The 25279-nt window shown below is 52.0% G+C and overlaps 1 protein-coding gene across 2 annotated transcripts in view; it reads left to right on the plus strand.

The window, feature by feature from the left end:
• DLGAP2 (DLG associated protein 2) overlaps window positions 1–25279 on the plus strand; it is a 452087-nt gene that overhangs the window by 413656 nt on the left and 13152 nt on the right. For both annotated transcript variants that reach the window (XM_033104757.1, XM_033104759.1), the window contains 4 exons: window positions 11229–11578; window positions 12475–12516; window positions 17979–18064; window positions 19510–19934. In XM_033104757.1, the coding sequence (XP_032960648.1) occupies window positions 11229–11578; window positions 12475–12516; window positions 17979–18064; window positions 19510–19934 (903 nt within the window). The remainder of the gene's footprint in view (window positions 1–11228; window positions 11579–12474; window positions 12517–17978; window positions 18065–19509; window positions 19935–25279) is intronic.

Consider the following 25279-nt stretch of genomic DNA (forward strand, 5'->3'; position numbering starts at 1 on the left):
GGCACTCGGTGAAAGGTCGCCCCGCTGCGTGTGAAGGCTCAGCACGGCCGCCTGGGCCTAGCAGCGGTGTGACCTGAGTGTCACAGGCGTGGGACGCGGCCAGGTGTCAGAGGGCGGTTCTGAGACGAACTGGCATGTTCTTCCCGATAACTGGCACGGGCACCAGAGAGGGAGAAGGGGACAAACAGCTTTTGGTTTGCGCGCTGAGGCACTCGGCGAGAATTTGGGGTGCTGGCACGGAGTTAACAAGTTGCACGAGTCACGCCGCTGCCTAGGCCCTGAGCTGTCGCGCACCTGGGGGGACACGGTCCCAGAGGGCTGGTGGGGACAGCCTGGACGCACAGCTTGCCCCACTGCCCGCTCCGGGTCTTGTCAGCTTTCTGAGGGGTTTACAGGAGGAGTGGTCCAACGAATGGTTCTCAGAGATGTTTTCAGGTCCTTTGTGGCGCCCAAGGGAACGCTATCCTGACGGCCAAGCCTGTGGGGGGCGAGGCAGAAGGAGGCGCTGGGTGGCAGCGGTGCACTCCACTGGGGAGGCCCGGCCCGCGAGTGGAGGGCAGCGCCCTCCGCTGGTCCGGGTGACGCCTACAGGCCGCCGGTGCGTCAAGGTGCCACCAGGGGGCCTGCGGGCCTCTGGCTCTGCTCTTAGGTGTCTTGTCCCACTTGCTTCCCCCTTCCTGAAGGCAGGGACAGCTCTCACGCTCTGCCCTGTGAGAAGAACAAACGTGAACAGTTAGCAAACTAGAAACCTAGGGAAGCAGGGAGCTTTAGGATCACCGCATTTAAATACACACACTCCAAGAGACCCTTACTGGTAGGTCCACCGACATTTGTCGAGTGTCTCTTATGAGCAAGTAACAACTCAGCACGAATGGTCTTCAGAGATGCTTTGAAACAATAATTACCTAGTAGAAAATGACTTTTTGTTTTAGAGCTGGCATTATAGGAGAAATAAAAATAAAACAGGTTTCATAGAAATAATGCAAGAACCAGTGCAGAACTGAGACTAAAATTCTAATTTATGTACACACCATTTTACCAAGTACATTTTGTATTCCCAAAACGTATGCACCAAATAAATTACGAAAGATGTTTCTCTTCAAAGTTCCTGCTGGGTCTTGGCATAGTTATTGACTCAGAATTTCTTCCAGACCATTGGGGATGGCCAGAGGTGGGACGGCCTGAGAATCCAATAAGAGAATGGAAAACACTGGGGACAATAGCATTGTCCCTTACAAGCTGCTATTTTAAAGAAATGTGAGTGCAGATAAATCATTAGTTCCTCACTTTCCCTGTTTTACTCTAAGCTTTATCTGTTAAATACTTACAACACTTCTTGCCTAATTAGAATTGAGATGGCATGCAACAAGTCTGTTCAATAAGAGTGTGAAAGATGCCAAAGAAATGAAAACATCCCTGTCTGGAAAACAGAGACACCCAAGTAGGGACAGAGCTTCCTGGCCCTGGGAGAATGAGTTTCAGTGGCTGTCCACGCAGCTGGGGACCATATACTGCCACCAACATCTAATGGCTTCCCTTGTCAACATGTGTATGAGAGTGTGCGCAGAGAAAGATTATTTTGACAAATTGATTTTCTCTGATGGTTCTAAAACTACCTCTTGAAAACAATTCCAGAAAAGTTATCTTCAGAAACATTCACACTGATTATTTTGAAGAATAGGACTTATTTAATAGGATTTTTTTTTTTTTTTGCATCCTTGAAAAGCCAAAGCTGATGTCATGAGGTTGTCTCACCTTTGTAAGATGCAAATGTGTAATTGTAATGTTCATGTAGCAATAATCATCTCTTATATGTATGTGTGGAGGGTTTGTTAAGGATGTAGAAATACAGTTTTCAGCATCTCTTTTAAGCTCTGACAGGCTGGGGCTGCTGGAATGCTTGGCGCGTCTGGGGCTTGGGTGCCTGTTTGTTCCCTGAGCACCCAAAAGCACCTGGTGGTTCGGCCGCAGCAGCTGTGTCCATCTGAAGTCCAGGAGGTCAGTTGGGACGAGGGTGCACTGCTGGGCAGTGTGACCCACGACCACACGCGTGTCTGCACCCCACGCGTTTGGTCCCCTCATTATGACAAACTCCTCATTGATTAGTGTCCTCCCTTTAAATGAAGTGGCTTTGAAAATATCTAACTTTCATTTCACACATGGTTTCCTTCTCATCTGTGGAATGATTTATCAGACAGATTTACTTGTCTAAATATGCATTTCACCCGATTTTTCTAGGGAGAGAATGTTATTGATGTCATGGAGGAAAATGCTGTAAAATTAGGTTATAATGATTTTTCTCTGGGTCAAAAATTTTCTCAGCACATGTCACTACTGATTCTAGAAGTCATTGAGACAAAGGGAAAATCCATACAAAGCTGACAGAGGAACCTTCCATAAGCTCGTTTTTATTTGATTGTTTGTAGAGTGACTTATCTCTCAAGGGTACGTAATAATTTCCGGTGTCTGAGATAGCCTCGAGCCTCTGGAGTCTGGCTGCCTTCCTTAGCTCCCACAGGGGACTGTGAGCTGGTCCCAGCCGTCCTCACGTGTGCTCTGACTCAAACCCGCCTGTCTCCCTTGGGTGAGGCCCTGGGGGTTCCGTGGGGCCCAGTCACCTGATTCAGAGTCATTTCCCAGCTTCAACCACATCGGCACAGTGCCTCTCGCCATGTGAGGTGCCAGGGACCCACACGTGAACATCTGGGGGCATTTTTGTGTCTGCCCAACGAGGATTTCAGTGGGTACTCGTTGAGTATGAATGAATGAATGAATGCATAAGGTCTTCGCTGGAACCTGACCCCGCGTCAGACAGACACGCCGGGGCCGGTGCTCTACTAGGCACGTTCCATGAATCCTGGTAAGAAATTCAAGTTCACGCTGATGACACGAAACCAAGTCCTCAGCGGCTGCCAGGCAGTCGTGCAAGAAGCACCTCACCTACGGCCAGGTGGGAGCCCACGTGATGTGGTACAGGGGTTTTCCTCCCGTCGTGTCTGCCCTGCGTGGCAGCATAGATCTGTGCTGTGATTCCAGAAACTGGAACATGGGGGCATTGTGCGTCATCCGTCAGCCCAGATGCTCCTGCAAACGTCCCCGTGGCTGTCACGGTCACCTGCAGGACTTCGGCCCAGAAAATGCCAGTGCTGGTGTTTGTGTGAAGCTCTGAGAAGCTCTTTGTTGTGAGAGGAGCCATGGTCAGGCCTTTGAAGTGCGTCCCATCCCTGAATCTGAGGCCGAGAGGACATTTGCCTCGGGGTGTGTCTGACTGCAGTGCTGAGACCTCTGAAGGGTAAGAAGGGCTCTGCAGAAATCCTCCTTGCTGCTTCTCCTTTCCAAGGACATGTGCATTTTAGAAGTCAAGATACACAGCCTAAACATGTGAAAGTGGACATACTCTGTGACTTCATTACCGTCTTTTCTTTGAGCCACAATCAGAGAATCATCTGTTGCTTTATCTGCTCCTGCTGGAGACCCTCTGGCCAGGGTAGTGGACAGTCAGGACCAGCGAGAGAAGTCAGAGGGTTAGTACCTGCACACAGAGCACAGACACCTACAGGACCTGGTGGAGACGGGGGCCCAAGAAGCACTGGCAGGGACGGTGCGGGATTGGGATGGACACGAGCACTGAGTGGAAGGAGGACGAGCAGGCAGCGTCCAGTGGCACCTCCCAAGGGCCAGTGTCTAATGTGTGTCCGCAGAAGAGGCGTGTGGGGGTTAAACGTGTGCTTCCCAGGTTTCAGAAACAGCTGTGCATTTGAACGGGGAACTCCATGTGAGAGCAAGAACAAATGTATTCCCAAAGATGTTCCCTAATAAATAATCTGCTCTCTCCTTCCAAAACACCTCTCTTAGCAGTACCCACCTGTCCACTTATGTGGGCCAGGAGAAACAGCCGTGCAGTGTTTGGGGACAGAGTCCCAGAGAGCAGTTTCCAGGCTCTCAGCCTCACGTGGGAAGGTGCTGACTCGGGTAGTAGATGGCCGTCAGCTGTGACTAGTTGGCCGTCAGCTGTAACCAGTTAGCCATTGGCCACTGATATAACTGCCGTTGCTGTGTTTGTTGGCTGGTTCGTTGGTTGGCAGGCAGAGAACCCGACAGCGGATTGCAGATCGTGTGGCTCCTGCCTCCTGTGTCTCCAACCCAGCCGCCAGCGAGAATATAATGGTCTGACTCCCCTATCTATGGCTCCGTGGGTGTTCCTTTTTGGCCTCACCATATCCTGCGTTCTTATGCGGAGAGCAGGAGCTGTGACCCCGCATGACATGGTGTCCAGTGAAGTCTGTCATTCTGTCCCCGTACAGGTGAGCGTGTCAGGGTCCACTTGCCCCCATGGGATTGAAACTGGAGCCACGGATTCCTGACTCCTACTGCTTTACACCCTTTACAGTTGTAACGATGTGTCACCTAAGCAGGACCACAGGGAGATACAGGCGTGTGGATCTAGTCGGAGGTCATGTAGGACATCCCGCGTTGTCCTCACGACTGGTTACAAGAAATAACTGTTTAACCTGAGGATAAGTAAGCCAGTTAGGTGGGTCGTTTATATCCTGTGACCTAAATCAGCACCGATTAAATACATGAGTGAGTGCACCGAGGGGTGGGTAGAGCCGTCACCTCTACCAGGTGTGAAGACACCAGTTGACGTGTGTCCAGGCTCCCTCCCCCGCGGCACAGCGTTCCCGCTGGGTCTGCTGAGGCTGCGACCATGCCCCCTGGGCCTCTGCCTGGTCTGCTGCTTGGTCCCCTGCTCAGACTTCCCGTCCGCCCTCATCGTGCCTCCACACCGCCTCCAGGATTTTCTTCTCCAAAATACAGTCCAATCCCAGCACTTTGCGCCTCATGCCCTCTCTTGGTCTCCTGTTCCCACCAAGGAAAGGCTGCTGCCCTCTACAGAGACTCTAGCCCAGCGAGCCCTCCAGCTGCCCTGCCACCCCACCAGCACTCACTCTCCCCGAAATCGCCTCATTCTGTTCCTTCGCATCCGCTGTGTGTTCAGCCCAGAACTTGCTTCCCTGGGCTTTGTGCCTCTTCCCTCGCTACAGGACCTCAACTCAGCAGCCTTCTCCAGGAAGCCTCCCCTGATTGCTCTGCCTCTAATCAGTGTAGGTGCCACCATGAATGAATTCCTTCCCTCCCAACACCCTGAGCAGACAAGTTCCAACAAAAGAACATACTATTAAAACAAACAAAACAAATTCTAATTTCCATATATTTTTAAAACGTACTTCTCTTTTAAAGACACAGGGATATTGGATGAAAAAAATTTAGGCCACAATGGAGAATTAAATTTACTACTTGTATATATTTAATGTCTCAAAATATGTTTACAAAGCATGGATTCTATGGCTTTTACTCCTTACAATATGTTAGTTTAGAAAGCATTAAATTAAAACAGGCTATTTAAATTCATAAAATTATAAAACATTATGAGAACATTGAAAAGAAAATACCTTTGCTCCTTCAGGAAAAAAGAAATATGGTAACAATACTTTAAAATCAAATTGCTTAGTGTCATTTATTTAGTTTTCTTTCTTTGCAACGATGTGGACAGTGGCCGCTGTGACACAGTGGCATCCACTCAGGCTCAAGGTGGCCAGTGCTACCAAGAAAATCCCCACTCTGCATAATTTGGGGTCACGTGCAGCGCATTTGGGGGAACGGTACTGAGAGGCAAATCCGGTCACCTTCTCAAGCTCAGCGCCCAGGAAGCTTTCCTCTCTCTAAAGTGCCGTGAGATGTGAGTACTGCTGCCAGCTTGCCGATGGCTTTCATTCTGCGAGTGATTTTTCTGCGTTTAAAGGAGAGTTACAGGTTCAAAGTTTCCATGTGACAGCAGGAACACCCAGCACGCCGTAGGGCATAAATAAACATTTGGGGAACACGTGAATTAGTGGCTCAGTCTTTCTGTGGATGGCTTGTAGGACATCTTACAGCTCATTACAGAACTGGCAGTACTCATTTCAAGAAGCTCCAGAAGTCCAGGGCGGGTTGTTTTTTAAATAAAGAATAAAGTGTGAGCTGGAACACAGTAACAGGAGTCAGCCTGCTGGCCACCACGCTAGGAGCGGCTTCTGAAAAGGACAGTAAACTGCCACTTTGGTCCGAGTACAGTCTGTGTTCTTATCTCAAAGCCTTGTTACAGGGTGACTCACTGTGCGTTTGTTTTCATGCCAGCCGGCTGTCTCCGTGCCCTGTGCCTTGTGCGAGTGATGGACACGCTTTCCCGAGACAGCAGAAGGCTGCAGGGAGCCCATTGTTGCCGCGTGTCAGAAGCGACTGGTGTTCGTGGTAGTGTTATGGATGGGGACTTGGAGCAGGTCTGTTTCAGCAACTAGGACAAAGCAGGAGTTCAGAGCTCACCCTGTTTGCATAGGGTGTGCTCCTTGCACTGGGTCTGGCAGCTTTGTTAGCAAACAGCCATCTATCCCCTTTTGCAGAAGGTCGGGGGGAGCCCGCAGCCCGATGCCCCCTAACCATGGTGCCAGAATGGCCTCCCCACGTCCAGCCCCTCTCGCTTCCCTTCTGGCCACTCGAGGAGTGGGCCGTGTTCAGCTAGTGCACACTGCTGGGGCGTATGGATCCCAGCAGGCTCCAAGTGTGCACGCAGGACCTCTGGCCCACGCAGCTCTCTGATTTACTGGCTCAGCTGCCGTCGGCCATAGGAGCACTTGCTCTCAAGGAGACAGGCACAGAGACCGTTCCAAATGCCGGCCCAGGTGCGGGGCTCGCCTGGAGGTTATGATGTGTCATCCGTGTTATAGGTTTGGGAACCTTCTGAGTTTCTTACTACACTCTGTAGAAGAACCGGACAATATTTAGGGTGTATTCCCTGAGCATCAGTAAGTTTAGTCAGAAGTTAGGTATTGTTTTTACTCTTGCAAGTACCCTTTTTTTTATAAATTATTTTACTGATTTTTTGTCATGGAAAGTCATTTTCTTTTCCTTAGTAAGGAGACATTAGTGACTCTGCATGTACTGATGTATGTAGGTCGGCAGCCTGCACTCACTGTTGGCTCTGTGCAGATATGGAAACCCGTGATTTCATCATCAGACAAAACACCACCTAAGAAGTACCCTGTGGGAACAGAGCCAGGAGTGCACTTTCCAGGCTCTCGGCCTCACGTGGAAAGGTGCTGGCTCAGGTAGTAAATGGCCATCAACTGTGATTGGATGGCCATCAACTGTGGCTAGTTGGCCATCAGCTGTAACCAGTGAGCCATTGGCCACTAATATAACTGCCATGGCTACGCTAGCAGAAAATGGGGGTTAGCAAGAAGATGGTGGCTGAGCTAGCAAGAGCGGATTGCAGTTAGCACGGCAGATTGCAGCCAGCAAGTGGGGTTGGTTGGCAAAGAGAAGTGGACGGCAGGTTGCAGATAGTGTGGCTCCTGCTTCCTATGTCTCCAACCCAGCCGCCAGTGAGACTATAGTGGTGTGACTCCCCTACCTATGGCTCCGTGGGTGTTCCTTTTTGGCCTCACCGTAGCCTGCGTTCTTATGTGGGGAGCGGGAGCTGAGACCCCACATGACACCCTGCATGACATACCCCTCCCCAAATTTTGATAGTGAAAATATAATTCTGGAACCACTTTAACATAGACTCCATTCAAAATTAAATGTCTAGAATGAAACGAAGTACACACACACACACACACACACACCAATTGTGAAGAAATATGACAGGTGCATCTGCTATACAATTTGCAACTTCTCAGAGAACAGATTAATCAAAGTCATCCAGTTGCCACGCAGTTGTGTCACTGTTATTGATCTGTCAACGTTTCCACTGAAAATAATCATTCTTTGCAAAAATGTTTTTCATCTAAGTTTAAAGCTTCCCATTTTCAAAGACTGGAGACATAATTGCATCCTACAAAACAGTCAATTTGGAGGGCACCACACCATGCTTTCTTGTTTCATATCGCTGTCTAATCATCAGACCCCCAGTGCGTGCCACCTCTGCTAATGTGTCTGTCCCCTTTTTGGGTAATCATTTTACTTACTGCCTGGCCCTTTGAACATTGTGTGCTTAGAAACTTACGTGACTCTTCACATCATTAAAAGTGGTTCATTCTCAGTATTTCTTTAGAAAACTCCAAGTTCTTATTATGTGATGTGATTTTTAGATATTTAAAGTGAAAACAGGAAGTATCTCGAACAGTGAAGCAGCTGTCATCACTTCCCTCTGTCTACAGGATGTTAAGTGCTGCTTAGACTCTAATTTCTTGCTAGTTGGAATGTTTGAGATCTGTCTTTGCTGCTAACCCATCAATGTTGCCCCAGAACTTGGATGGCCCACGGAAGTTTTTGTGACTTTCGGGAAACCATTGTGTGCATGCATTTGGGGTGCGATTGTTATGTCCTGTTTCCTTTACACTTGTATTCTGAGAGTAACATTAATTAAAACATCAAAATAGCTGTAATTTTTTATGCTGAATCTTTCACCTTCAAAGTTTGGTTTCTCCACTATCCAGACTCTCGTTTAGACATCCACTCAATTACTGTAATTCCTCTTATGCTGTTATCTTTGAATTTCTAAGTCAGAGAGTGCAGTGGATTTGAGTGTGGCTGTTACATCCAAACAGAATGCAATGCTTGCTGCTACAAAACATCCTTCATCTCGATTACGTATTTGTGCTTTATTCGGTACAAGGCTAACTTTTAAATGTCCTTTTTGGCTTGCAGATGATGTCCAGTGATTGAGTTCAGAAATGGTGTCCAGCCCTACAGGTGTACATGCAGAATTAGGCGTGTTTAAAGGAATGATGTGTTCACATTTGAGATGACTCGAAGTCACATAGGAGTATAGACTGGGCAGCCATGTGTTGCATCTCATTCAAGGTCGTGTATCTCAAATAAAATGTGTTTCTCCAAACTCTCCTGCAGTAGATGTGCCAACCCAGCACTTTGGAGGCCTACAGGGAAGCCTTGTGGTCACTTCCATTGGCCTTCTGTCCCCTGGGGGCCAGGTAGGAGGATGACCCTGGTGCCAACTTTGCCGGGGAAAACGTACACCAGCCGCCCCGTCCGTACAGACACCACCAGCTGCTGTAACTGCCGAGCAGCTGAAACCGCTGGAGCCACAGAGAAACTGGCATTACTTGTGGTTTAGATGTTTAAATACCGTAGCAGTTCATGTCACTGAAATGTGGCTGTGCGACTGGACAGTGCAGTCCAGCATGGAGCCTCGTGTGTGTGCTCGAGATGAAGCTGTGCGTTTGGGGCACAGCGTTTGCGGGTGAGGCCTCCTCCTCCTCCCTTTTTCTCTGCCAGCAGTGTTCCCAGCCGCAGCCTCTTCCCATCTTCCCGTCCAACAGTCCTTTTGACCCAGGGCTTTCAGCAGTTTCTTCAGGACTGCGAGGTCGAGGGGTGAACGAACGCATGTGGGATTGACTGACATCAGGGGGACACGAAGGGCCCCTTAAACCACCCAGAATAGCTGAGCCACTTTCACACCAAGCGTGGGACAGGCCATGGTTGAGGATGTGAGGTCACCCTGGCTGAGGGCAGAGGTGGCGAGGTGGACAGGAGGAAAAGCCTGCCCAGGGGGCGGGAGAGGCCAAGCTTTGAGGGTGGGACCCTTATCGTCAGCGTCTCTGCGTCCCCTGAATCAGGCCTGGAACACAGCCATTTCCAACTATTTTCCTTTGAAGGTTGGTTCACATTCAGGGAAAAAGTCTTCAAACAAACAGATGATTTTAGATGTTTTTCTGGTGTAGACAAAGTTCAAAGCCTCCTTCCTAATAACCGTCTTCCTGCCTCTGTTTTCTGCCCTCAGATCTCTTTCCCACGCATTCTTTTAAAAATGTACCAACTTCATACATTTTCATGTGCAATTTTATGCCTTAAAACTCTATATCGTCCTGACATGAAAAACTCGTTTTATTTGCCCGTGTTTATCTGAGTATTTATTAGGAAAATTCACCCACACAGATTAAACAATAATTGATGAATAGGAGGGGACATGGAAGTCCCTGGGAGCAGAGCAGCAGAAATGGTGTTTCCACGTGCCGCAGCAGGAAGCTTGCTCAAGTCTGTCCCTACAGACGCCGCTCAGCCCCCGCCAGGACGTCCGTGCTCTGTGCGCGTCTGGGCGTGGAGCCGGCCAGCAGCCCTCAGCCTGCACACACGTGGAGTGCTGTGCCTGCGTGGCGCTGTGACGCGGGGCACCTGGATTCCCTTTCAGAGGCACTTCTGTCGGTGCTTCGCTTCCAGATACAGAAAAATAAGCAGCAGTGGTGGGAAACCCACTCACACCAAACGGTTGCTAGGACGCTCATCCTTTGCTGTGATAACAGTAACACCTGAGCCGGGCAAACAGCCCTGATGACTCTTGGGCAGCATGTACGAGACCCAAACACAGTCTCACCTCCAAATACTTCGGCTTTGCTTCAGCAGAGTCATTGTGCGGCCCGTGTGAGACCTATGTGTGGCCTGTGTGCGGCCCGTGTGCGGCCCGTGTGCACGGCCCGTGTGCACGGCCCATGTGTGGCCCGTGTGCACGGCCCATGTGTGACCCATGTGTATGGCCCATGTGTGACCCATGTGTGACCCGTGTGCAGCCCGTGTGCAGCCCGTGTGCACCAGGCGGGGTGAACAAGCTGAAGCGGCTGTTGACAGGCAGAGGTGAGGGGATTTGGGTGGGATGGATGTGGAGACATGGCGTTCCTTATCAGTTGACTGTGTTTATAACCAGTAAGTGTGTACTCATGGGAGCAAACAACCTTCTGATATTACTTACAGTATTTTCTCCATTATAGAAGGGATACCTGTTCGTTATAAGCATTTTTAGGACATACAGAAAAATGGGAGAGAAATTAGTCGCCCATATTGTCACACAGTAGGACCAAGACTGACGGTTTTAGGTTCTTGTAATCTTTCACAAATATGTTCTCCGTCTGGAGATAACTTAGTGTATCCTGCCTTTTTGCCAGCGTTACAGAATGAGCATTTTCTCCACTGCCGTGAGCCGTGTGAAAATTATGGAGCAACTGCCTTGTTGCCATTGCCGGACGTCTCGCCTCCTTGTAACTGTTGAGAGCGTATGCATGTAGACGCCTGCTACACAGCGTCCCCCTGTTGCATTGCTTCCTCAGGCTGGACACTGGGAACGGACTTGCGTGATGGGTCCTGGGGTGGACACGGGACGCTGCCAACTGGCTCTCTGTGCGGGGGAGGAGGGGACATGCACGTCTGTTGACTTGGGACTCCTGTTCTCCTTACAGCTATCTCATACACAAATTACAAGAAGACCCCGCCCCCCGTGCCCCCGCGGACCACTTCCAAGCCTCTGATCTCGGTGACGGCGCAGAGCAGCACGGAGTCCACGCAGGACGCCTACCAGGACAGCCGTGCCCAAAGGACATCCCCGTGGCCCCAGGATGGCCGTGGCCTCTACAACTCCACGGACAGTCTGGACAGCAACAAGGCCATGAGTCTGGCCCTAGAGACGGCCGCTGCCCAGCGCCACGCGTCCGACAGCCAGAGCGGCCCAGCACGGACTGGCGACAAGGCCATCCTGGCATCCAAGGCCGAGGACTTCCTCAGGGGCGCACGTGCCTCCATTGGCATCCAGGTAGCCTCTGCCAGCGCGCTGGTCCCCACAGACCCACAGGCCCCTGAGGGCCACAGGCACCAGGCAGGTCTCCGTTCATGTTGCCAGCCTATAGGTGCAGTAGGCGGGCAGCCCCCCAGGGCCACTCAGGTCCCCGTTCCACGCCCGCTCTGCCACCCATAGGTCCCCTCCCCACCCAGTACATTGTCCAGGGACCACTGGCTACTTAGCATGGAAACAGGTAACTGATGCTTCAGAAGGAATTTCCTGTTGAAAGTATGTTTCAGAAGCTTTGCAGTCTTGCAGCCAAACAGGTAAATAGGGGGAGGTGCTGTGGACACAGAGGGACAGAAGAGAGGACAGGACTGGGGACGGTGCCCAGTGTCACCCCACGTGGGCCGCCCAGGGCCCGCTTTGTCCGCTGCAGGACGTTTGTCCCGTGGTCTCAGACCGCCGGGGGCCCCAAACCCCTGCCCGAGACGCAGACCTGGCAGTGCCCTCGGGGCTCTGAGCAGTGGTCTCCTCCCATCTCCCACCCGCCCCGACTTGGTCCAGCGCATCCCTTCTGAGCACATGGGTGGGGGCCTGTTCTGAGACACAGGGCCAGCTCTCCACTCACTTCCCAGCACAGGGACGACACAGGACACTCCTCACCCCAACGAAACTTCCCCTCAATCTGTCTCGGCGACTGTCCCCTACCAGGTCCTGTGACACAGTGAGGCAGGGTGTCTGTGTCCAGCAGAAGTTTTAAAAATCAGGGGGCTTCACGGCCACCAGGGAGGAGGGCGAGCAGCCCTGGCCGAGTGAGCGAGGGAACGCGCTGGGCGCCCGTGGACGAGGGACGGGGAGCAGGCTGGGGGGCGCCACAGCCGGTCCTGCAAGCAGGCCCCCACACTGTGGTTCGTTGTTTTGTTTAGGACTCTGAGTTCCCAGAGCGTCAGCCCTACCCAAGGTCAGATGTAAGTACAACATGCTCCTAGCCCGGAACGCATGAATTTATTTACCTCCTTTCTCTGGACTTTCCATACAACTGCTCTTGTTGCCTGTTCTGATTCTATATACCAGGCACTGTGCTGGGAGGTCCCGTTAGTGCAGGGCACCCTGGCACCCTGTGTGTAAGCGTCTCCCCCATGACGATGAAGGTGGCTCATACAGCCCTGTAACGTGCTGTGACCACAGCGCAGCACATAGGACGGTCAGGGCTCGTGCCGCGCGTTCCGGCCGCCAAGTCACAGCTCAAGACCCTGTGAGGTCCCCAAATTAACCAGAGGACTTCATGTTCCTGGGCACTCAGGCACCTTGTTCTTCTCACCTGCACCTTCCCAGGCTTTCTCCTGGCTGCCCTCTCCACACAAGAAGGGGAGGGTGTCACCTTGTGAGCATGTGTCCTGACTTATGTGAACGTAGTGGGGACATAATTCCGAGACCGTCACACGACGTGATCGGGCTGGGATAGGATGTGCCTTCACCCTGGGAGCCCTGTGGCCTTTCCCTCCCGTAGCCCACGCTGTGCCTCCGCCAGGCCCGCGCTGCTGCCAGAGTGCCCACCCCGACCCACACCCTGCCCCACCCACTGGCACGCAGCTCACACATTAGCCCTCCTGGAAGCCTTTCTGGACGCTGTCCCCCAGACTTCACGCTCGGCGACGGCCAGGCTGTCCCTTCGCCTTTGACAACCCTGCACCCAGCACAGTGCCTGGCACATAGCGAGTGCTTGTAAATGTGGGGAAGCGAGTGGGCGGGTGAGTGGGCAGCGAGACAAGTGTGGATGCAGCAATGCACATGTCTGACGGCGTCTGCTGTCCTCCACGGCAGCAAAAGAGCACACAGTCCTATGTGCACTCGTAACCTGTGGTCACAGTGAAGTGCATTAAAAAGCCAAAAAACATCGTCAGAGAAACTCGAGTGTGAGGATAAGAAGAGCCCAGGGTGGAAGGCAGAAGAGGGTAGACAGCCAACTCAGGCCACGGACGCAGAGACACAAGGAAGTGGCCGTGTCAGCAGCTGAAGGGCTGCCGTGAGGCCCAGGGGCTGCTGGAACGATGGCTGAGGACGTGACAGTGTTGTCAGGCCCCAAGTCAGGCAATGGCAGTGACACGCAGACGGGCAGGTCGTGGACACGTCACTGTCTCGGGCTCCCAACCGTGTGCCTGGTCCTCAGAACCCTGTGTGCCAGCGGTTCTCACGTCCAAGTTACAGGTGGGGAAACCGAGGCTCAGGAGTAAGTGACCTGCCGAACGCACAGGGCCGGACAGTAGCCAACAGGGTGGAAACGCGTAGCCCGGGTGCCAAAGAAGAGAAATGGGATGAGGGCGGGAGCAGTGCCCGTGTGCCGCTCGGGCAGGCAGCCGTCGCCGTCCGGCAGCCGGGAGACTAGGCTGGAGCCGCCCTGGGGGCTGATTGTGGCCCGACCGCAGGCTCACTTCCCAGAACCACAGCTGGTGGGGCAGGGACGGCAGTGGGGCACTGTCTGCACGCAGACGGGACAGAATTTCTGTGCCCACCAACGAGACTTCCCACCGCTGCACGTGTACTCGGGCCCTGAACAAGCCACCAACAAGCAGCAATGACGCCCTCTGTCCCTGTCACCAGGGGCACTCACACCCGTCTCCCGGGCTAGGGTCACAGCTGCAGGGCCCTGCGGGCTGTGGTCGGACCTGGCCCGACCTCACTCTTTTCACGACACTGGTGACATCGCATCCCTTTGTGTGTTTTTATATGCAGCTTGTCTGCTATGCAGAGTTTTTACTTTTCCTTTGTGTGTGTGTTTGTGGAACTGTCCCCAGACCCCGCCTCTGGGTCCCAGCAGCCCCATGTTAACTGGGAGCGGTCACCGCTGTCACACCAGCTCGTGGGGTGATCGTTGGCAGCCTCGGAACGCCTGTTACGGTTCCGTGTCATGTTCTCCCTAAGAATGTGGGTTTACTCACGAACCAGAGTCCCACCGGCAGCCTGGGCTACGTGTGCCTCAGGGGCTCTGAGCCCCTCAGGGAAGCAGGGCCGCAAATCATGTTTAAGTCTGAACTTGGGAACGGTCCTGCGGGAAATACAGCACCTTTGTGTCTGCCGTGTCTCTGCCGGCCACGTGCAGGCTGTCGGAGGCAAACACAGTGAGCTGGGCTGACATCCAAGCTCCAGGGCGGTCTGGCTGGTACCGGCTCCAATTAGGGGAGCTCTCACTTCCCACAGAGCCAGGCCATGCACGAGACGGGCACCAGGGCACGCGGGGCCCTGCCTGCTCCCAGCTCACAACCCCTCACACACTCACACACGTGCACATGTGCACACACCAGCCACACAAAACTCCTGTCCCCTAAACAGGGCACGTTCAGGAATGTCCTCCCTCCCATCTGTCATCGGGGCCTGAGCATGGCTTCAGCCCCTCTGACAAGGCCTGGGGAGCGATGTGAGGACTTTGGGTCCCCTGGAGCCTAAACCCCCTTCTCGGAAGGCGTCCCCACTCACCCTGTGGGGAGCCCTCACACAGCACTTGCCAGAGGCACAGGTCACTGAAGATGCAGCACCTTTGCTGACTCACCTTTCTGCTCAGGGCCTAGAACACCCTGGGTCTTGTCAAAACAAAGGTGTGCATTTATTTCTCAAAACTTTAACTCCATTTCTACTTGCTTGTGTCCAGAATTTCCTCTTGGGAGAAGAGTCGTTTGATTTCCTTTCCTCTGTGCAAAACAGAAATTCCTCTTCATTTCTTAAATTTTCTTTTTTTTTTTCTATCTACATAAAGCTGTCTACGCCCAGGATTTCTGAAACTGACAGATGTGTAGCTTATCCTGCCGTATGTGATTTTATCACGTTCTCTCTGCCTTTTCCTTCACTTTTCTTGGAAAGGTCTAGTCCTTGAATGCAGTGCCCACCTCACTACAGCCCTGTGACCTTAGAGCCAAGAGGAGAGGTGTCAGTTCTCACTGTGGACAGACTTACCCAAATCTGGCCCCTGTGCAGGGCTCCTCGTCAGTCAAACAGGGTGCGGGGCTCCCTCAATGTTGCGATCAGGAAGAAAGGACCCAACAGAATTATGAAGACTTACCTCAGAGTCATTCGGCCACTCTGACTGGCTCCAACAGCTATGTTTTCCTCATCCACTATAAAAATAAGATAATTATAATAGAGAAAATGTGGAGACTGAGAAAGGAGCAAAAAAAATCCTCTTGTTCTATTTTGGTTGTATTTTGTAGTCACGTACATAGTATGCTTACATATCTGTGACTGTGTGTTTTATGTACACACACATCTCATGGTTTTATTCGTGCTGTCCGCTCATGTGCATGTTTACAGTGCATATAACTGTCACCTCAATGGACGGTGCTCCGTCCTGAGTAAATCCTAATTTACTGCATGTTACTGTTCTCCTACTTTGCCATCCCCATTTTTCCCCATTTCACCTTATAAATAATACTGTGATGAATACCTCACACATTTGTCAGAATTCAAGATAATTTCTTAGATTAGCATCCTAAAAGTGGCAAATATTCTGACCATCCTTATGATAAAAGTGAGTGCTCTTTCCATTACAAAAATCTCTCTAAAAGTATACGTATAAACTCATTTCACCCACGTTGTGTATCTATCGAATTTGACAATATCTACCCAAACTGTAGAAGACGACACCTTTGACCCAGCAAACACACAGGCTGTGAGTGGATTCACAAAGGTTTGCATTCACACACACCTGCAGGCATGTATTACAGCAGCACCATTGATAACGGCAGGAAAGTAAAAATAAGCAAATCATCCCTCCAGCAGAGACTGAGTTACATTCGTGAAACAGAACAGCACGCAGTTAGAGCACAGGGAGCGTCTGCACTCACGTGGGACGTGATCCTAAACACACTGATTCTTATTGAGATCCTCTCGTGTAAAATAACAATCTTCACATTCACATCCAGCACGAATAATAATGAAACATTAAAGCCATGCTCACCTGAAACTAGGAAGAGAAATGGTGACCACAAGCTGAGGCTTTTCCTTCAGGAGTGTTCTTCGTCCTGCAGTCAGCCTGTTTCCTCTTCCAGCTGTCAACACGTGCACACAGGTGCTGCAACCTCAGTGCATGTTTTCAGAATTATGCCAGGAAAGAACGGGGTGGACCAGCGCATTCTCCGCGGTCAGTGACTAGGTGTGACCTCCATGGTCTTCCTGTGGCCGTATTTATCTGGCCACGGAGGATGAGTCAGTACAGAGCGTGGCTCTGCGGTCAGAGAGATCCAGGCGTGAGCCCTGCCTCTGCCCAGATGAGTTCTGCACCCCTGGGGAAGTTACCTTTTCTGATCCCTCAGCTGTTTAGTGTGTAGAAACAACAGTGGACTGTGTGCAAAATGTCTGTTCCACTCTTAGCACAGAGGCTAGTGCCTGGTGGGCAGAGAATAAATGTCAGCAGGTAGCGTCATCACTTCTGTGAGCCACAGATTGAGTTGGCCTTGTGGCATCGCTGAGCCTCTGCGCCGTCGCAAGCCGCGGTCCCAGTGGTTACGTACTTTCTCTCTTGACCAACATAACTACGTGTGTGACGGTTTGTCGCTTGCCCTCATAGCGGTCATCAACACTCCTAAGAAAAGGTGTGTCTTACAACTTCGTTATGACATTTTGGATTGCAGTCGAAGTCCTATGGCTACAACAAGCGATATTTTTTATGAAAAAGGAAAGGGACGGTTGAGTAGCTCAGATAATATTTATGACTACACTCACCTTTGGCTCCACAGACTTTTCATACTGAGAGCTCTGGGTTTTGGTTTGTGGTTTTTCGTTTTTTGTTTTACAAAATGTACTTGGCTAGAAGACCCTCCTGTGTTAACTTGACACAGCTGGTGACCCTTCTGATTCTCCGTGGGTTTGGGGAGGTTTGGGGCAGACACAGCCAGTGGAAACCTTGTGTCCTGTCCTCTTCTGACATCACCCTGTTGGGCACGGTCCTTTTCGCAGGTGTGACACGGCCCCCGTAGGGTTGGTGGGGCCACTACCTCGCGCTCCCGCTCACGGCCTGGGCTCCTCTCCGTGTGTGTACATGGCTGCCGCCCTCAGCACAGTCCTGTCGAGTCGCCTCCTTGTTGTTGGCTGTCTGCTTCCTGCAGCTCTGACTTTCTTCACTGTGGGGTGTGATAAGCCCTCGTGAGTTCTATGATAATGCAGTCCAACGGAGCCGACTTTTTACCTGAGCTGGACTAGGTGGTTTTATCTGCATACCTTTAAAAGACCGAAGTGCAGGGTTGAGTTCAAGTACTTGTGTAAAATTTGACAAAACATAGCAGCAGCAAAATGATACCAACGTGAGTGCGTTTCCCTCTGTTTGTGGCGCTGCATTAATAACACACATGTGATTGATCACAGCACACGAACACACACAAAGCAAGTCCCTGGCGGGGGTCCCTCATCTCGGCTCTAAACCAGGTGTTCTGTGTTGAACCAGGTGGAAAGCGCGGCTGATTCCGACACGGAGAGCCGCGGGCTGCGGGAGTACCATTCGGTGGGTGTGCAGGTGGAGGACGCACAGCGGTAAGTCAGCTTCACGGCACGCGCTCCTGGTGTGGTGGCTGAAAAGCCGGCCGCAGGCTTCCTGGTCACTCTGACCATCCGTAACTCACGCCACAGTTGGAGACATGGTCACGTGTTTGTACTTCTCAGTTTCCACCATTCAAGTATGAATGAACATCCGCCTGTGTCCTGCTTTTGCAAGAGGCGGGGGGATAAGTCTTCCTAAAGTAACTTACCACCCGTGAAAGCAGAGCGGCTGACAGCTCGGGAAGTCGGTCCTCTATCCAAAGGCTAGAAATAGGCTGAGTTGAAGCAAATGCATGTTTTCTCACCTTATAATGTTAAAAGTAAAAAGAAAAACAGAGGGAGAGAATGAGAGCTTGGGTCCTTAGCTACTTCCTGATTGTTTCACTTAAAAGGACCACCTCTGATCTAACATACAGAGCTGTCCAGTTCAGTGGTGTTGCTTTTGTAACAAGAGCAGGGTGACTGATTTATTTTATGTTTAAATTAGCATACCTTGTGAATTTTATCAAAAAATGTAAATTTTAGTGAGCACATCACACCTGGAAATTCAATCAGCATCTAGTTGGTAAAGCCCTGGGCGGCGTCACTCAGAGTGCAGGGTTTTAGGGCCCTTTCTATAAAGACTTTGACGGCCAGGGAATTCAGACTGCAGACCAATGGCTCTCCAGGTCCCAGCAGACCTGTTAGAACCTGGCATGTGCTGCGCCTGGGGACCCCCCCTGCTGCTCCCATGCCCACCTGTGCCTTGTGCTTTGCCTCCTCCAGCAGACAGATAAGCGCAGATCCCTCCGCAGCTGCAGTCACAGCCGAGGGCCGTCTGTGGGTTGCAGCTCTCACCCAGGCACATCTGGACTCCGATTATACTCTTGTTCCTGTCAATCATTTCAGTAATTAGCTATTGGAAATGGGTGACACTTAGATACATACAATGCTGAAGTCAGAATTTGCATTCATTATTTTGCATAAAGGACTCAATGAGGATGATACCATGTTGTTCAGATGGGAGAAGAAACTCGTGCCCTGAAATGTGACATGGCTACTGACCACACCTCAGCAGGATACAGGTGTCATTACATAAAAGAAGCAACTCAGGGCTTCATTTTACAGGCAACCACGGGGGTTGTGTAAACTTGTGCATGTTTCTAAAAGAAAGGGAGCCGTCCAAGATGGCAGTCTCACGGAGCCCTGTCACCTCACGGCGGCCTGCGATAAACTCAGATTTTAGGAGGTTTAATCTAAGACATTGCGACTTGGTACACGTTAGTGGCTCATTATTTGCAAAGCGAAATGTTTCGTAGAGGAAGCAGCAAGGTGATGCTGACAAAGGCGGACAACCTGGTGTTCCCTGAGTGGTCAGTGCGGGCGTGCTCTCCACCCGCGGTGCTTACACAGCATCATCTCAGACCGGCTTCTGTTTGTCTTCCTTCCCTTCTGTGCAGACACGGGCGCTTCAGGCGTTCCAACAGTGTGACGGCCGGTGTCCAGGCGGACCTGGAGCTGGAGGGCTTCCCGGGGCACGTCACCATGGAGGACAAGGGCCTGCAGTTCGGGTCGTCCTTCCAGCGGCACTCGGAGCCCAGCACCCCCACGCAGTATGGGGCGGTGAGGACTGTGCGGACGCAGGGCCTGTTCAGCTACAGAGAAGACTACCGGGCGCCCGTGGACACGGCCACGCTGCCCCCGCTGCCCCCGCCAGAGCCCTGGCTGGAGCCGGCCGGCGACACAGCCGACGGCGGGGGAATGTCCCCGTGCCGCAGGGACGGCTCCTGGTTTCTGAAGCTGCTGCACACGGAGACCAAGAGGATGGAGGGCTGGTGTAAGGAGATGGAGCGGGAGGCGGAGGAGAACGACCTCGCAGAAGAAAGTAAGAGCGCGGGGCCCCGGGGGCTTCGGCACAGGGTAGCCTCGGGAAAGCCAGCAAGCCGGGCAGTGTTAACGGGGAGTCCCTTTGGCAGTGGAGTGAGTTATAGCAAGTGTGCTTCCTGCCGTCTCCCCCTGGAGTCTGAGAAAAGCAAACTAGTGAACCTAAAACTGTGAAGGGTCTGTGTTCCGTGTGGTCAGGTAACGGTGCCGATGGGGCCGTCCCCATCTTGCGGTCCACGTGCCAGTTCTCTTTAGTTCTGGGGGCGGTTGGATGTGGAGCGTTTTACCGTTTTCTAGAACCGTCACCATCCCATGTTTATAAGAAATTGCTGTGGCTGTATGCCAAAGAAAGGTTGGTGAAGAGTGAAAGGTTCAGCCAGTCAGTGAGGTGGTGGCGTGCCCCCCACCGTCTGTCCTCAGGGCCGAGCAGCCTCTGTGTGACGTCCTGAACAGCCATGGGAAGTGCGGACCTGCTGCAAACCCTTTATGGCTCCGGTGGGGCTCTGCCTCTGTGCACGAGTGCCCCATACTCCTCTCCCCATTCAGTGGGAGAAACCTGTCACAGGGATTGTCCCAAGCAGCATCCTTGTGATTGCTACACAGATACTACCCTGCTCTGCTTATAGGCCAAGAATCCCAAGAGCGCAGCTGTAGCACACTTAGCACTAACGTTTGTCCTTAGCAAAATACAGTTTCTCAGAGGCATTTCTGAGGTCTGGACTTGACCGATCACGCTCCCCTGTGTATTCCGTCTTTCCCCGGACTTCCCACCTGCACTGGCTGATCACTGTACTCTGACGTTGCAAAGGGTGGCCCGCGGCCCGGGGATGGCGCCCTGACCTTGCGTTTCTAATGGCCGCCGCGGTAGGTGGCGCAGGTCAGTGGTCCACGCCGTGCAGATGCGTGGTGACGGAGCTGTGCGGCCTGCGGTGCGCGCGCCTTCGGGGGGCGCCCCTGAGGCTCGTGGGGATGATGGTGTGTTGAGCGTTATCCTTACAACCTGCGGTGCTGACTGTGAAGAAAGGCAGGCGCGGCCTCTAAACTGACTCCGTCCGCCCGGGCCTCTCTCCCCGTCGCCCAGGCCCACGCGGCCTCGCCCGGGCTGGGACCGGGCACTGAGCGTCCTGGAGGACGTGTCCCCCGCCGGCTGCGCACCTGGCCGTGGTGCTGGGCCGCGAGCACGTGTCCACAAGCACCGTGGGTTCGGGACTCGCGATTCTAGTATTTAGAGACCACCCACTTCCTGCAGCGCGCTTCGCTTGGCAAACGCACCTAAACTGTAACAGGATTTATAATCTTTATCAAAAAGATGAAACGCGAAATTGGCTAAGTTGACAGGAAACTAGAGTTCAGTGGTCCAGGGCGCGTGGGGGAGGGGTGCGCATGCGCTCTGGGGCCGCGTGCAGCCTGCGTCCACCCATCAGGACATACCTGGGCATCCTGTGGCTGCTCAGTGACACAGCTGCGGAGAGCAAGGGACAGGAAACACTTGAACAGGAGGTAACCTTTGTCAGGTCCTCCCCGTGACACGCCCAGGACACTGGGTTGTGCAGTCGTGTCAGTTTACACCATTTGGGGCTCCTGTGTGTGGAGGAACCCGCCTCAGTCGCTGCTGTTTGTAGGGGGACAGCAGGACGGACCTCACCCTAATCGTCCATGCTTAAGGCTCACTTTTAACTTGCTCCTTAGCTTTTCAAGGACTACCGTTTAAAAAAAGATACATTTTTAAAAAAGAAACTCCTGTGCCAGCACGTATAGGGCACATATCGTGCCCCACGCCTGTGCCAAGTGCTTTCTGTACAGTGTAGGTGTGTCACCGTTAGGTGACACATAGATACTGTTGCCACCTTTACAAAAATACAGAAACTCAGCTCAGAGAGGCGGGTAACCTGCCCTAAACCAGAGCATAGCGATGAGTCAGGTCAGAGTCCTACTGTCGGCGGGGAGAACCGCACTTCCCAGCTGGCCGTCAACAAGTCAGTCAGTGAAGACTGTCCTGGCTGGGAGCTCCCGCCGCCTTGCTGCCGCCTCTGGCCATCAGCAGGACCCCCTCTGCCACCTCAGGAAGCAGCCCTGGCCAATTACTCCATTCCAACCGCCTGTGGCTGGAGCCGGACCTGTCTGTGGCCCAGAGAGAATCCTAAACCCAGAAGACACACACATAGGTTATCGTGCCAGCCATTGGAAACTGAGAGGTGAAAGTGAGAAGGAGGCGGACTCTTCTTCTGACTAAGCACAGGTCTGACAATGAAAAGGCTAAAAAGCATTGTCACAGTAAGTCACGGTTCTTTCATCACCCGGAGCATTCGAGAAAATTCCAGGAATAATGTCATAAATGGACTACGTGCGAAACTCAATATGAGGACCTAGAATAACCTAAATCAGCAGTGAGGTCCCATCATCTTAGGATGCACACGATTTAAACTGCAGTTGCTTTGTGATTACCAGGGTCTGGAGAACACGTTTTTCCTCAGCAAGGCAGAGCAGGAGGTGAGCTCCTGCTGCCCTTAAATGAGCTTTTAAACCCCTTTGAACCTCTGGGATCTCCTTCTGGATTCTTCCATTAACATAAACCTCCAACAGACATTCATGAGTAGCGCTCATGAGTGAGGCAGCCACTGTCCAAGAGGCTGTGGGTTGACACAGAGACAAGTAAGGTGCAGTGTAGACCTGATGGCAGTGACCTGGGAGTGGCAGAGGAAGCCCAGGGCAAACCCACAGTGACCGGGAGATACGTGGGACGAGTGTGATGTGAGCTGTGCAGGCGCCGTGTGTAGAAACTCAGAGGTTCAAGGAGGCTTTCAGCGGAGGCGATTCTGAGACAGCTTCACAGGGAAGGTGACATTGTGCTGGGCCAGAATGGGGCGCTGGCTTTGGTCATGCAGGTGGCGGGGAGAGGCAAAGACTGGGGCACGAGCCCCTGCATTCCCACCTCTCTAAGAAGACTTCATTTAGACGTGGACCTTCCCACCTACATGCGAGAATAGAGGCTGGGCCACTGACCACTCAGAGGCCCGTGACTCTGCCATCCTCCTGCCCCTGGGGACATGCATTTCTCAAAGGGCAGGACAACCCCTGTGTTTCCCGAAAGCCCTGCTGTCTGCTGTCATTTGCGATCTTAGGCTCCTTGAACACAGTGATTATATTTGATACATTTTTTATCCACCAGCAGTCCTGGACCATGCGTGGCCCTCAGTCCTGTCACTGAGAATGAGAAGGAGGAAAGGCAAGAGGGAACAGAGGGCCGGTCTTGATCAACAAGGACATTCACACTGTACTCACACCTTCGTAAAAGCGCGGCCTCTAAGCGCCAGCGAGGCCTTCGGTCGCCCTTGGGCCTACCTATGTCCTTCCTCCTCGCTAGTGTCCTGTGCGCTCTGTCCTGTAGGTGCCTGCTGAGGAATTTCGACTGTGCATGGGGTTTGTTCACTACTGTTTAATAATAAATGGAAGTGTGTTGCTCTAAGCCTTGGACTCGAGAACAGAAGCACACCCACTTGACACTTTCTGTGATTTTTCTTAACTACTTAGGTGTCCCAGCTACCGTGATCTTAGGTGACAGAGGTGACAAAACACGAATTACGCCTCCTGCATGCTTCACACAGAAACGAGCAGCAGAGTAGTCAGGGTTAGACATTATCCCTAATAACTTTTACAAGGTAAGGTAACCTCTGATCCTAGTCCCAGTAGAAGAAAAGATACAGGGTTATTTGTTACAGCACATGGCACTTTTAGAAAGTAGCGAATAAATGAAATGGCTTATTAAACCAAAACTCTGGCCTCTGAATTTTGAAATTTCCATTACATGGAATAATTTTTCCCAAACTGTAATTTTGTGATTACAGTTCACCAAACTGACTGAATGAATTGACATTTTCAGTCCTCCGTGGTTAATAAAAACTATCGTGTGCTCAGAGAAATACTGTTTAAGTAAAGTCATGTTAACACAGCCTTCCTATTATTAATACACAGATATATTCTGGAGGGATTATAAACCATTACTAGACTAGAGTTTGGGGATTTTTGTACTAATTATGTTACACCAAACGGGTAAAAGAAATGAAGCAAAATAAAAAATAAATAGAATGTTTTCTGAAATAAATTGTTCCAAAGCTACAGGTCTTATCTGGTAGGTCCATGCAGATGTGAGTCAGGGGAGCTGGATGACGGGATCTTCCCAGAGCGATCATCCCAGAAAACTGCCCACAGTCAGTCCTTAGTGATCTCAAGGTCACCTGGTAGACAGACCTGACCCACAGGCTGGAAGAGCGGGGGCTTCCGTGCTTTCCTCCCCCAGGGGCCCGTTACTAGGAGTGTGTGAGGGCCGCCCACCCTGAGTCACCGCATATTCACACAGGCCAGGATCAGATGTGTGATGCTGTCTCAGCTGGCTGTGCAGTAGCCACAGGAAGAGCGGACGACAAGCAGCTCACAATGACCCCAGGAGACATGGACCACATCCCAGAGCTGGGGGTGAGGAGACCACGGCCACAGAGAAACCGCACCTGTGTCTGCAGTGGCCAGCACGTCCCAGAGCAGCAGAGAGATGACACAGTGAAGAATCAGGAACGACGACGATTGTTCCGCGCAGCTCACGTGCTGTGTGCAAGGTGGCTGCTGTCCCATAGAGACCTGGCTTAGCTTGGTGGGGCAGCCGTGCCTCCAGCCTTGCGACAGGAGGCACACGGGGACTGTGCCAGGTTCTTGCTGAGTGTGTGGTAGTGCCCTGTGGGCGTGTTCCACGCGTGTCAGCCCCCGATGGCCGTGCAGAGAAATGTGAAATGTGTGCTCGAAAAACATGAAAATGGTGACGCTGAAGACCTGCAGGGAGGAGCCACGGTGATCCCCACAGCCGCTCACGATGCGGACCCCCCCAGGGGTCCCAGGAGATCAGAGTGCGAGCAGATAGTGAAGGATGGTTTCAAACCACCTGCAGATTCTACAGAAACCCATTCCAGTCGAGAAGAAAAACATAGCGTAAATGTTGTCTGTGAAACACACTTCATAGCACGTGTGGACAGAGTCGGAAACTGCAGACGGCGCGTGACAAATAAATGAAAGGAACATGTATGCTAATCAGACTTCTTTGTACTTCAGAGGCCAGGGTTGTGTCAGGTTCTCTGCAAACTTGCACTCTGATGAGCATTGGTCCTTATCTGCACCTCTTGAGAGAAAACGTGTCTAAACTAGGACAAAACTGGGGAAGTATAGTGGGAAAGAATGAACTGAATCTTCCCTTCAAGTTCTTTGCAATCGCAGGAAGCCATTTCCATTGCAGGCACCAGACAGAAGAGGCACCAGCACCGCCCCCTGCCGTCACCCGCCACTCTCCTGGTCCGTCCCAGC

This window comes from Rhinolophus ferrumequinum, chromosome 4 (genome assembly GCF_004115265.2).
Source record: "Rhinolophus ferrumequinum isolate MPI-CBG mRhiFer1 chromosome 4, mRhiFer1_v1.p, whole genome shotgun sequence".
Classification (NCBI taxonomy): Eukaryota; Metazoa; Chordata; class Mammalia; order Chiroptera; family Rhinolophidae; genus Rhinolophus; species Rhinolophus ferrumequinum.